At 45.0% G+C, this 12,628-nt stretch overlaps 1 protein-coding gene across 29 annotated transcripts in view; it reads right to left on the bottom strand.

The window, feature by feature from the left end:
- Positions 1 to 241: 241 nt before the first annotated feature.
- The window catches only part of TRIP12 (thyroid hormone receptor interactor 12), a 153,631-nt gene continuing 141,244 nt past the window's right edge, over positions 242 to 12,628 (bottom strand). For all 29 annotated transcript variants that reach the window (XM_051849049.2, XM_070070086.1, XM_070070091.1 and 26 more), the window contains 6 exons: positions 12,151 to 12,315; positions 6,033 to 6,197; positions 4,264 to 4,377; positions 1,879 to 1,973; positions 1,361 to 1,464; positions 242 to 774 (listed from right to left, as the gene is read on the bottom strand). In XM_051849049.2, coding sequence (XP_051705009.1) covers positions 578 to 774; positions 1,361 to 1,464; positions 1,879 to 1,973; positions 4,264 to 4,377; positions 6,033 to 6,197; positions 12,151 to 12,315 — 840 coding nt within the window. In that variant the 3' untranslated portion in view covers positions 242 to 577. The remainder of the gene's footprint in view (positions 775 to 1,360; positions 1,465 to 1,878; positions 1,974 to 4,263; positions 4,378 to 6,032; positions 6,198 to 12,150; positions 12,316 to 12,628) is intronic.

Here is a 12,628-nt window from a genome sequence, read left to right as displayed (position 1 = left end):
ACAACAAAAGCCATGGCTAATGGAAATGTAACATCTGTGAGTGCTCCATACAAACAGCTGTGTGAACTACACAATCATGAATCCCAGAGAGAAGATCAGAGGAACTGGAAAGCAGAGAGCTAGTGGACTAAAGTCTACTGTCAAGTTCACGGGAGCTTCAATGTCTGTACTTCTGTACAAGAGTTGTCTTTGGAGGAAACAAGACTGCAGACTTAGCTAGATGGATACACACAGCCCAAGATTAAACTGCACAGCGACATTTATTGTTCCAGCCTGGAAAAACATCCCTTTTTAAATTTCACACAGCAAAGCAAGTTAAAAACTTCACTCATCAAATAAATGATAATTTAAACAAGAACTTGCTAAAGAAACCTCATCACAACAACGTTTTAGGGCCTGATCACTTTAAGTCCATGGGGCCATCAATGAATATCAACCAAGTGTCTCTTACAATCTGCAAGCCGTTTTTCCTACAACAAGAAGGCGTAACATGTTTCCTTGACTCAGGTGATACATTTAGAAAAGAACTCATGATTCTCCTTTGCTGTAACAGGCAGACACTGACTTCCTGCTGCCATCAGGAGAGATGGAATGACTGCTGCCCTTCTCGTGCTGCTGTCAGCAGTTTGTCTCGCATTATCTCAATGCTCGAATAGTCCGGCAGTTTGAGATAGTTCACACAGGTCATCACAGAGGGTAAGAAGTCATCTGGGTTTTCTGTTGACTCGAATGTCTTCCGGACAATTGTCAAAGGTGGATTCAGACTCCGGAATCCTGATTGAGAGAAGAAGCAGACAGACCAAGGTACTTACTATTTTCAGTGCTACTAGAAATAGCGCATATACAGTAGCATTACAATGCTATGTAAAAGCATTACACGGCTTCACTGCACTCTATTCCCACACACAAAGGGTATTCTTCCTTCTGGCCTGGCAGCTTTCTAGTTTGGAAACTGTACATTTAAACACGTGGTTAGTGCACAGAACCTGCTCTATTAATTTATCATAATCACTGCATAACACAGCTAACAGTTCTTAATGCCTTTGGATTTTCATTGTATTTTGAAACCAAGTATCAATCCAATGTATACTAAGACACATTTCTGAAAATTCAGATGTTAGACCCCTCTGTCCTTTGTTTGAACAGCCTAGCACGTTAAGTGCATTCGATGCGCATGAGACAATCCCTCGGCGTTTTCCTGCCAGTGTGTGCTCAGCGAACTGCACAACCAACTGAAGACTCAGAAACCTGACACTGGAGCACCTGAGAGACCAATCTCCAGCTGCTGGTATGGGAACTTCACACACAGCCCCACTCCCCCACAGGCAGACTAAATGCTGAGCGACAGCACAGCACCCACCTCCAACAGGCAATCTTGGGCTCCCGGTCACAAACTGGAGAAATAACCTCTGCTGCTCATTATCAAAACTACTGAGAATCTCAAACAGGAACTTCACAGCCCGACTACAACAGAAAGAAACACACCAAAATTATCTCATTGTGTCCCACAGCTTGCAACCACATCCCATGACTGACTTGCGAACTCGGACAATCAGTTATCAGTCTAAAGTACGATGACATGAATTCCATTATAATGCCCTCTGCAACTGAACGTTTTTGTTGTACAGCTGAAATTCAAACGGAATAACTGATCTGGTATTACGCAGGTATCTCTACTTGACCATATTCATTAATGGAAACAAATCTGCAATCACATTTTCAGGAAGATACTTGGCAAAAAAACTCTTGAGTCTTCAGTTGTGAGACAAACTTTCCTTTAACAGTACACAAATTAAAAATAATTCCGCAAACTTTTGTACACAAACACCTCTCAATTCTTGACTACAAACTGAGAATCAAGTAGGTTCCAGTACGCACCTGTCGTGAGTATAACCGTGATCAGGCCTGCAGCACTCCATCAACGTCTTTGCATCCCACGTGTCTGCTTTACTGCCACATAGCAGTTGATCCAGCTGTGAGTTTAGGGGTGAAGAATTACTACAGAAACATTTGTACACCCGAGTGAAAACAAAGGTCTATGTGTACTGAATAAGTATTATTTCCCGGGGTGGATGACTGGCCTGGAGTTTAAGATGCCCACATCTCACACCGCAGTGCCTGTGTTTGTGTCGTGGCTCTGGACTCCAGCTTCCTCCCAGACCCTGGGAGACAGCAGTGATGGCTCAAGTTACCTGGGTTTTTGTAACCCTTGCAAGACCTGGACTGAATTCCCAGCTCCTGCCTCCAGCCTCAGCCATTACTAGAATGTGGAGAGTGAATCAGCAGATGGGAGCATCTGCTCCTTGTCTCTTAAACAAACTCTGGGAGATAATTATTTTCAGCAGTTGCTCAGGCTCTCTCCATGTATTCGCAATAGCTCCTCAGTAAGTACCCTGCCCACCTGCAGCAGACTAGTTCTAGAGAAGGCTTGAACCTCAAACACACACCTGATCCTGATCCTGATCCTGATCCTGATCCTGGACTTGAGCTTTCCTAACTGCTCTCATTACTTCAGAAGCTTTCAAGTTGATAAACAGCTTTTCACTCAAGAGGATTTTATAAATCCTAGCTTTCAGAAACACAGAATATGCAACAACAAAGTCTAGATAAAGGGAAAACTAAATGGAGGAAGGCAATGCCGTGGCTCAGTAGGCTAACTCAATGCCTGTGGTGCCAGCATCCCATATGGGCACTGGTTCTAGTCCCCACTGCTCCTCTTCCAATACAGCTTTCTGCTGTGGCCTGGGAAAGCAGTAGAAGATGGCCCAAGTCTTTGGGCCCCTGCACCCACATGGGAGACTAGGAAGCAGCAGCCGAGTCCTGCTTTGGATTGGGGCAGCTCCAGCCATTGCGGCCATTTGGGGAGTGAACAAACGGATGGAGACCTTTATCTCTCCCTCTCACTGTCTGTAACTCTACCTCTCAAATAAATAAAATTTAAAAAAAAAAAACTAAATGGAGAGAGAAGTGGGAGAATGGTGAACTGAAATATTAATAAATGAGCCGATTTGGGGCCAGCACTGTGTAGTAGTGTGTAAAGCAGCCTCCTGCAGTGCTGGCATCCCATATGGGTGCAGGTTTGAGTCCTGGCTGCTCCACTTCCGATCCTGCTCTCTGTTATGGCCTGGGAAAGCAGTAGAAGATGACCAAAGTGCTTGGGCCCCTGCACCTGCAAAGCTCCAGGTTCCTGGCTTTGGACTGGCCCAGCTCTGGCTGTTGTAACCATTTGGGAAGTGAATCAACAGATTAAAGACCTCTCCCTCTCCCTCTTTCTCTTTCTCTCTCTGCAACTCTGCCTTTCAAAAAAATAAATAAATCTTGAAAAAAAAAAAAAATGAACAGCAGGTTTGATACTTGCCAAAGAGAGGTAAATTTGTACTGTCCGGACACTACAGAAGGCAAGAAATGTTTTTGTATCCTTGGAAGATCTGCCATCAGTTTCAATTAGACCATTTTTTCTCTGATTAACTGCCCATTTGTGGAAGACTGCATACTTTTGAGAAAAATCCATTTTGGGGCAAGTAAAATTCTATGTCTGCTGTGGGTTCCTCACGGTCAGGTACCTTAGAGATCTTAGTTTTCATTCTCCAATGTAAGCAGGGATAATCCCAACAGTCAGATCAGATACAGTAACCTCACCCAGCTAGGTGATAAAGACCTGATTCAAGCCCGGAATGACCTATGTTGCTCTAAATTCCAGGCACATCACAACACAGCAAGCATAAGTCAAAGTGAACATACAGTAACAACTAAGATCTAAATTCTGTCACTCAAAGACTTCCAGAGTTAGTCAGTAAAAAATGCATTTTCTAAAACTGGTATTTAAAAAATAACAAAAAGGTTTCCAAACTGGGCAAACTTTGATAATTTAAAATGTCTCATCGAGTACAGGAGATTTAGCTTAATCACTGTAGTCACCTGAGTGTCTCTTCCCTGTGATGTCCCCGGCCAGGAGTCCAGAAGCACCTAGAGGATGCTGCACACCACACAAGCCCCATTCTCCAGGGACCCACCAGGCTCTCAGCAGACAAGTGCCATTTACACTTTCTCTCTCCCACAGGGACGACCCCTGCTCCCCAAGAGGGGCACCTACCGAATATTATTCCTTGCTCAAGAAATTTGTATTCCCAGAACATTCATACCCTGTTCCCGAACCTGCACTGTTGCAACAGCAGGGTCTTTGACTAGATGGCACAGAAACACTAAGATTGCCATAAGTACAGAAGCAGATAAGATCATTTGTTTCAGATGTAAGCTACTCACTTCCTCTGGGTAGAAGTACTGAAGATGACTGAGTGGGAAAACTGATTCAAATCCATCCCGGAAGGAATCAAATTGCCTAGAAACACCTTCATTCAGTGCCCAGAATATAACCAGCTGCAAAAAGAAAAGTTTTTTATTTTTTGTTTTTTTTTTTTTTAAGAAAAAAACAGTGATACAATTTCATATCCATTTGCTATTAAATATATGGCAAAATACAGTGGAACATCCTTCTGGATATCTTAAAGACAATTTATAGGGCTCAAGTGTCACAGGGGTGAAGCTGCTGCTTAGAGGAGGCTTGCTTCCCACATCGGAGTACCTGCACCCTGGCACATGATGGCTCAAAACTTGAGTCCCTGCCACCCACGTGGAAGACCCAATTGAGTTCTGGGCTCTGACCTTCAGCCTGGCCCAGCACTGGCTGTTGTAGCCATATGGGGAGAAAATTAACAGATAGAAGATCTCTTTCAAATAAAATGAAAATAAAGTTTTTAAAAGTTATTGTCATTCAAGTATCTTGTAGAAAACTATATGAATTGGTTAGTGAGGTCAACTAAATTGGGGCATGGCCAAAAAGAAATATAAACCATGTCACATGCATTTGTATTTAGTGAGTTTTCAAATTCACATATGTAAAACCCTTGCAGTGTAGTTATATTACCTATGAAATGAGAAGGAAATTAAAATTTCTGAAGAGGATAAAATGCTGAGAACTAAAGATAATGCTTCAAGAGTCACAATTCACAATTTAATGTGAAATGCTTAATTCTAAATCCTGCTAAATTCTCACAACTCAAACTTTGTAGAGTGTGTGTCCTGCTCCTAGAAGCAGGCAAAGCCTGGAAATGCAGTCACACAAAACTGAAAGGTAAGACAAAGCAATTCTCACTGGTCCAGCATTACCTAATTATCAGTGATTCCAATCCACTGGTTATACAAAGAGCATATTCAAATAAAAATGAAAATACTAGGGTTTTTTGCATAGAAAAATGTAAGTACTACAAATTATTCTTAGAGAAACAATTTGGATGCCAACTCATTATTTGCTATTAAGCTAAAAACCAGCTTTCAGATGGCGGTCTAGGCTCCTGGCCTCAGCCTGACCCAGCTCTGACTACTGCAGGCGTTAGACAAGTGAACCAGCACAGGGAATATCTGTAAGAGTGCGTGTCTCGCTCTGCCTTTCAATCAGTTATAGTTGTGAATCCAATGCTCTTTCCACCCAACAGCACGAATAAACCAAAACAAATTTTCCAACACTATTAATAAAGATCTATCTTGGTTACAATTTAAAATATAATTTGTATTCAATATAAATTATTTTCCCTAGAACAGGCAGATATAGTCTAGGACCACAAACTAGTCATTGGAGAGTTCCCACCAAATATGTAAGCACACTCGTATACGGGGTAATTCCTCCCAGCCGCTGCCTTAAAGAAAAGGCAGAAAAGCAGCTGAGGACACAGTGATGGCTCCTTAACAGTCATGCTTGGTAACAGATGATTTACGGTTATACAAGGTATCACGAAATACCTAACAGGTTCTCTCAAGAACAAATAGAAGCTAAGGCCTTAAAAAGTGGCCTTCGTGAGCTGAACCAGGAAGGGGTAAGACTTCAAGTCAAAGGCCATGCAAGCAGAAGCTAAGTGACACTAGCATGTGCTTCATCGGACAAAGTCCCTTCCCTCTCCTCCCTTAGGGGAATGCAAACGAGCAAAGACCTAAATCCACAAGGTCAGTGTGTCCCCCAAAGCAGCACAATTACATACTCTCAGATACTCCTCTAAATTGTGGATCGTGACGGGTATATCCTTCCCTCCTTTCTTCAGCTCAATGTTGGGAAACCCAGGCAGAGTGAAATCCAATCCTAGATCTTCCACTGAGCAACCATTCATGGTCAGGGTCTCTAATGCATACTGTAGACTCTCTTTGGTCTAAAAAGCAAAAGGAATGAGAATTTATTCACATTCATGTCTTTGTGTTTATAAAGCAAGTCATTCAAGCACTGTGGCACAGCGGGGTTAAGCTGCCGTCTACTGTGCCGACATCTTATATGGGAACCAATTCAAGTCCAAGCTGCTCCACTTCCAATCCAGCTCCCTGCTAATGCTCCTGGGAAAGCAGAGGAGAATGGCCTAAGTGCTGGGGCTCCTGCACACATGTGAGAGACCTAGATGAAGCTCCTGCCTTCAGTCTAAACCTGCCTTCAGAGCACACCAATGGATGGAAGATTTCTGTCTCTGTCTTTCCTGCTCTCACTCTTTGTAACTCTGCCTTTCAAATAAATAAATCTTTTCCCCCCAAAAGCCGTGTGTGGGAAAGCTCAGGCTGTAAAGACCATTTTTTTCAGATTTACGTTAGCCAAATATTCAAGAGGAAATATGTACATTTCTTTAAGACACAGAGACTTTATGGCTTCAGTGAGTTAGACAGTAGTATACAAGTGTGATTGCCAAGTGTTACCTTTTACTTGACTGGTTAAGAGACAAACCTAAGTTTTAAGAAGTTGGAGAGAGGCCGGCGCCACGGCTCACTAGGCTAATCCTCCGCCTTGCAGCGTGTGCACACCAGGTTCTAGTCCCGGTCGGGCCACCGGATTCTGTCCCGGTTGCCCATCTTCCAGGCCAGCTCTCTGCTGTGGCCCGGGAAGGCAGTGGAGGATGGCCCAAGTCCTTGGGCCCTGCACCCCATGGGAGACCAGGAGAAGCACCTGGCTCCTGCCATCAGATCAGCGCGGTGCGCCGGCCTCAGCGCGCCAGCCGTGGCGGCCATTGGAGGGTGAACCAACGGCAAAAAGGAAGACCTTTCTGTCTCTCTCTCACTGTCCACTCCGCCTGTCAAAAATTAAAAAAAAAAAAAAAAAAAAAAGAAGTTGGAGAGAGGCCAGAGCCACGGCTCAATAGGCTAATCCTCCGCCTGTGGGGCCGGCACACTGGGTTCTAGTCTGGGTCGGGGCGCCAGATTCTGTCCTGGTCGCTCCTCTTCCTGTCCAGCTCTCTGCTGTGGCCCAGGAGTACAGTGGAGGATGGCCTAAGTCCTTGGGCCCTGCACTCGCATGGGAGACCAGGAGAAGCACCTGGCTCCTGGCTTCGGATCAGCGCAGTGTGCTGCGGCTGGCCACTGGGGATTGAACCAACAGAAGATTAAGGCCTTTCTGTGTCTGTCTGTCTCTCTCTCTCTCTCTCTCTCTCTCCCCCCCTCTGTCCAATCTGTTAAAAAAAAAAAAAAAAATTGGAGAGAATGGCAAAGGCAAAGAGAGGAAAAGTGGCTTTCCTCAGCCCAAAGGGACTGGAGTGAGGCTGGATTACAACTCATGGAGGGAATTTAAATGAAGTATAAGGTCTGAGAGTGACAGCTAAAATTTACTAAGAGAAAGGACATGTAGAAAAACACTTTTAAAGTTTTAAAAGTCACTTTTTCTGATTTTCTTATCAGAAAATTGGTCAACTAAAAAAATTTATTTATTTTTATTGATTTGACAGGTAGAGTTATTATAGACAGTGAGAGAGAGACAGAGAGAAAGGTCTTCCCTCCGTTGGTTCACCCCCCAAGCGGCCGCTACAGCCAGCGCTGCGCCTATCCAAAGCCAGGAGCCAGGTGCTTCCTCCTTGTCTCCCATGAGGGTGCAGGGCCCAAGCACTTGGGCCATCCTCCACTGCACTCCCGGGCCACAGCAGAGAGCTGGATTGGAAGAGGAGCAAACAGGACTAGAACCCGGCGCCCATATGGGATGCCGGCACCACAGGCAGAGGATTAACCAAGTGAGTCATGGCGCCGGCCCTAAAAATTTTTAATGAGGTACAACTTGTCAACTTTTGTCTTCAAGTATCTTGCCAAAGTTTCATGAAGACTTTCTTCAATTTTTTTTCTTTGAGAACAAGCTTTACCATTAACTCTCATTGAGGAAAGAGGTCCTGCATGGGGAGTGAGTGCACAGTGAATCCTATTGGTAATTTTTTTTTTTTTTTTTTTTTTTGACAGGCAGAGTGGATAGTGAGAGAGACAGACAGAGAGAAAGGTCTTCCTTTTGCCGTTGGTTCACCCTCCAATGGCCGCCACGGCTGGCGCGCTGCGGCCAGCGCACCGCACTGATCCGAAGGCAGGAGCCAGGTGCTTTTCCTGGTCTCCCATGGGGGGCAGGGCCCAAGGACTTGGGCCATCCTCCACTGCCTTCCCGGGCCACACCAGAGAGCTGGCCTGGAAGAGGGGCAACAGGGAAAGAATCCGGTGCCCCGACTGGGACTAGAACCCGGTGTGCCGGCGCCGCTAGGGGGAGGATTAGCCTATTGAGCCGCGGCGCCGGCCCTATTGTTAATTTAACAATTAACACTCTGATGTATGACATCAGTGATCACCCGAGACTCCTGACATGAGCTGCCTAGGCTCTGGAAGACTTTTGAACCCATCCACAAACTCTGTCAGTATTTAGACAAGGCCATAAGCAAAGTGGAAGTTCTCTTCCCTTCAGAGAAAAGTATGAGCACTTCTTCAAATAAACCAATCTTTAAAAAGGCAGTCTTCATTACTCACTTTTTAAAGTACTTAACCTACTATTTGAGGGCTAAAAATCAAAGACCAATATGGAAAACTGCAAACTCTTATCTTTAAATGAAGACAGCCAGTATGGGGGTAGGAAGGCAATGGCTTTCCCAACTGGAGATGCCGCTCCGTATGGAATCTTCCAGGCTAAAGCCATCTTCCCTCTGCTGGTTCACACATCAGGTGACCTCAACAGCTGAGGCTGGGCCAGGGCACAGCCAGGAGCTCCATGTCAGTGGCAGTGACTCAAGTATTTGAGCCATCACGTGCTGCCTCCACTAACAGAAAGCTGGACTGGAAGCAGAAGAGGAGGTGGAGGGGCTGGTGCTGTGGTACAGTGGGTAAAGCTGCTGCCTGCAGTACCAGCACCCCATATGGGCACCGATTTGAGTCCCAGTCACTCCACTTCCCATCCAGCTGTCTGCTATGGCCTGGGAAAGCAGAAGATGGCCCAAGTCCTTTGGCCCCTACACCCACGTGGGAGATCTAGAAGAAGCTCCTGACTTCGGATCAGTAAAGCTCTGGTCAAGGTGGTCATCTGGGGAGTGAAATAGCAGATGGAATATCTCCTCTGTCTGACTCTCCCTCTCTTTTCAAATAAATAAATTAAAAACAAAAACAAAACCAGTATCTCATGTTTAACCCTTTCTTAATTTTCAGTGCATCATTTAAAGACAACAGGGCCAGTGCTGTGGCACAGAAGGTTAAAACCCTGGCCTGAAGTGCCAGATCCCAGATGGGTGCCGGTTCTAGTTCTGGCTGCTTCTCTTCTGATCCAGATATCTGCTATGGCCGGGGAAAGCAGCAGAAGATGGCCCAAGTCTTGGGGCCTCTGCACCCACATGGGAGACCCGGAAGAAGCTCCTGGCTTCGGGTCGGCATAGCTCTGGCCATTGCAGCCATTTGGGGAGCGAACCAGGGGATGGGAGACCCCTATCTCTGTTTCTACCTCTCTCTGTAACTCTTTCAAATAAATAAAATTAATCTTTAGAATAAATTAATCAAGACATCAGCCATCTGAAACAGTCTTCAGCCAAAAAAACCAAACAAACAAACGGAAAAAAAAAAAAAAAAAAGCTCTCCATTTTAATGACCCACCCAAAGCTCTTCAACTGTTCCCACACTTCTATCACAGACTGAGGGAATCACTATTATGTTATGAAAGTCTTTTCTTGGGCCTCCACCTGCGATGCTGTAATCCCACGTAGGTACCATTTCAAGTCCCAGCTGCTTCACTTCCAATCCAGATCCCTGCTGATGTGCCTGGGAAGATGGCAGAGGATGGCCCGGGTACTTGAGCCCCTGCATCCACATGGGAGACCTAGACAGAGCTTCAGGCTGCTGGCTTTGGCCTGGACCAGCCCCGGCCATTGTGAACTTTTGGGGAATGAACCAGCAGATGAAAAAACAGTCTCTGTCTCTCTTCCTCTCTCTGTAACTCTGCTTTTCAGAAAGTATATGCCCCAGAGATACTGAAAAGGAACTTATTAGTTTCTCCAGACCTTACACAGTATATTGAAAGCCAAGTTCTAGCATATTTTCCATGTACCTTTTGAGAAGGTAAAGACAGAATCTGAGCCGGGTCAGCTTATCTGATGCTGCGTACTGTATAAAATAACAAGATGGGGTATTTCAGAATGCTACCAGGTTGAAAGGTGGTAAATATGGCAAATCAATTCCTTAAGTGTGGAATCTGTGCTATGCACCTTTCAACTTTTAGCATAACAGCATGCAGATAATCCAAGACAGAAGAACAGACAGCAAAAGAAACTACTAATGGAAATAACCACAGCACTCCACATCCAAGATAGGAACAGACATCTTGCAGGATGTGGGGTGTGGGCTCTGCAGCCTGGGTTTCAGTCCAGCGTATGGGTGCTCTAGATGTGCGAGTAAGAGCCCTCAGAATATCTGCCTTGGTTTTTCTCATTTGGAACAGAGACAACAAGAACATCAAACTCTCAGGATTGTAAGAGAAAATGAATTAATATATATGTATATGTAAGGCATGTGTAGCAATGCTGCGAGTTTTGCTTTCTTTTTTCTTCTGTTTTGTCTTGCTATTATTTACCTAAAAGACTATAAACACACAGTGTGGTAATTAGTTTATTTTATTTGAAAGGCATAGTTGGGGGGAGAGGAGAGGGAGAGGGAGAGGGAGAGAGGGAGAGAGGGAGAGAGGGAGAGAGAGGGAGAGGGAGAGAGGGAGAGAGGGAGAGAGGGAGGAGAGGGAGAGAGGGAGAGAGGGAGAGAGGGAGAGAGGGAGAGAGGGGGAGAGGGAGGAGAGGGAGAGGGAGGAGAGGGAGAGGGAGAGAAAGGAAGAGACAGAGAAATCTTCCATCCACTGGTTTGCTCTCCAACTGGCTGCAATGGCCAGAGCTAGGGCGGTCCAAAGCCAGGAACCAGGAGCTTCTTCTGGGTCTCAAACAGGGTTACGGGGCCCAAGTACCTGGATCATCAGCAGGGAACTAGAGCAGGACTTGAACCAGTGCCCAAGTGGGACGCAGGCATCATAGGCAGCAGCTTAACCTGCGATAGCACAGTGGCCCAGTGTAGTAGTTTAACTCATAAAGTTGGTCACCATGTCTAAGTGGTTCTAAAAACTCTGAAAGGATGGACATTGCATGGAAAAGGTTGATTTAGACTACTTAAATACTTATTTCTTTTAATAAATAAATGTGTTTCCAGAAAGTACCAATTAATAGTGGAGATAAATTGAATTCCCTTACAAATCAGCACCTCCCTGATGAGAAGGGCCCTCTACATCCACCATGCCTCTACTCTGGTAAGCACCTCTCTTGCTGACCAAGGTATCTGACACTCCCCCTTAAGAATCTCACTTCACTACTATTCGAGTTGACTTGGGCTGGCACTGTGGTGCAGTGGATTAAAGCCCTGGCCTGAAGCACTGGCATCCCATATGGGTGCCAGTTTTAGTCCAATCCAGCTCTCTGCTGTGGCCTAGGATAGCAGAAGATGCCCAAGTTCTTGGGCCCCTGCAACTGCGTGGGAGACCTGGAAGAAGCTCCTGGCTCCTGGCTTCAGGTCGGCGCAGCTCCGGCCGTTGTGTCCATTTGGGGAGTGAACCTGCAGATAGACGACCTCTGTCTCTACCTCTCTCTCTAACTCTTTCAAATAAAATTAAATACTGGTCTATGTTACCTGCATGTATCTTATTTGCTAATCACCTGCTGTTACACTGATCCACTGTGAAATGAGTTTCAGTTAGTGTAACAATTAAGCTCTTCTAAGATATTAATCTAACAGTGGAGTCAAATACAAACCACTTAAAAAAGCCTCATCTTTCTAAACTGAAGAACTGACCCACTCACCCGCGTCTACGCATACCTGGGATTTATCTTGTTCAAGTCTTTTCTTCTGTCTGACGATGTCTTCTAGGTGATACACTGATCTGGCTACAACTGGGTCAATGTCAAACAAGTCATGTGACGTCAATGAAGTTTCCTGCCGTAGCATCCACTTATAGAAAGGTAAACCAAGAGGAAGGTCCACCTAAAAAAGAACATGCAAAACATTTTAACTGTCACACTGAGCTTCCAGAATCAGCTCAATTTTCTAAGAGATACTTCACGAGGTCATTCTGAAACGTCAAATAATCCCCAAGAAAGACAACAATATATTCATGAAATATTTCTTTCATCATGCAGAACTGATTAATCTCGAGTTGGGGCACTGAATCATTGTGAAAACACTTAGAATAGTGAAGAATTTCAAATAAACACCAACATTAAAAAGTAATTTTTTAATGGTGGAAGTGTATTCTCCCTGAGAGTACACAGTGCTCTTAAGAATTTGACTCTAGGTT

This window comes from Oryctolagus cuniculus, chromosome 3, assembly GCF_964237555.1.
Source record: "Oryctolagus cuniculus chromosome 3, mOryCun1.1, whole genome shotgun sequence".
Classification (NCBI taxonomy): Eukaryota; Metazoa; Chordata; class Mammalia; order Lagomorpha; family Leporidae; genus Oryctolagus; species Oryctolagus cuniculus.
The sequence above is the reverse complement of the archived record's forward strand: the minus strand, read 5'-3'. Positions and strand labels throughout refer to the sequence as shown.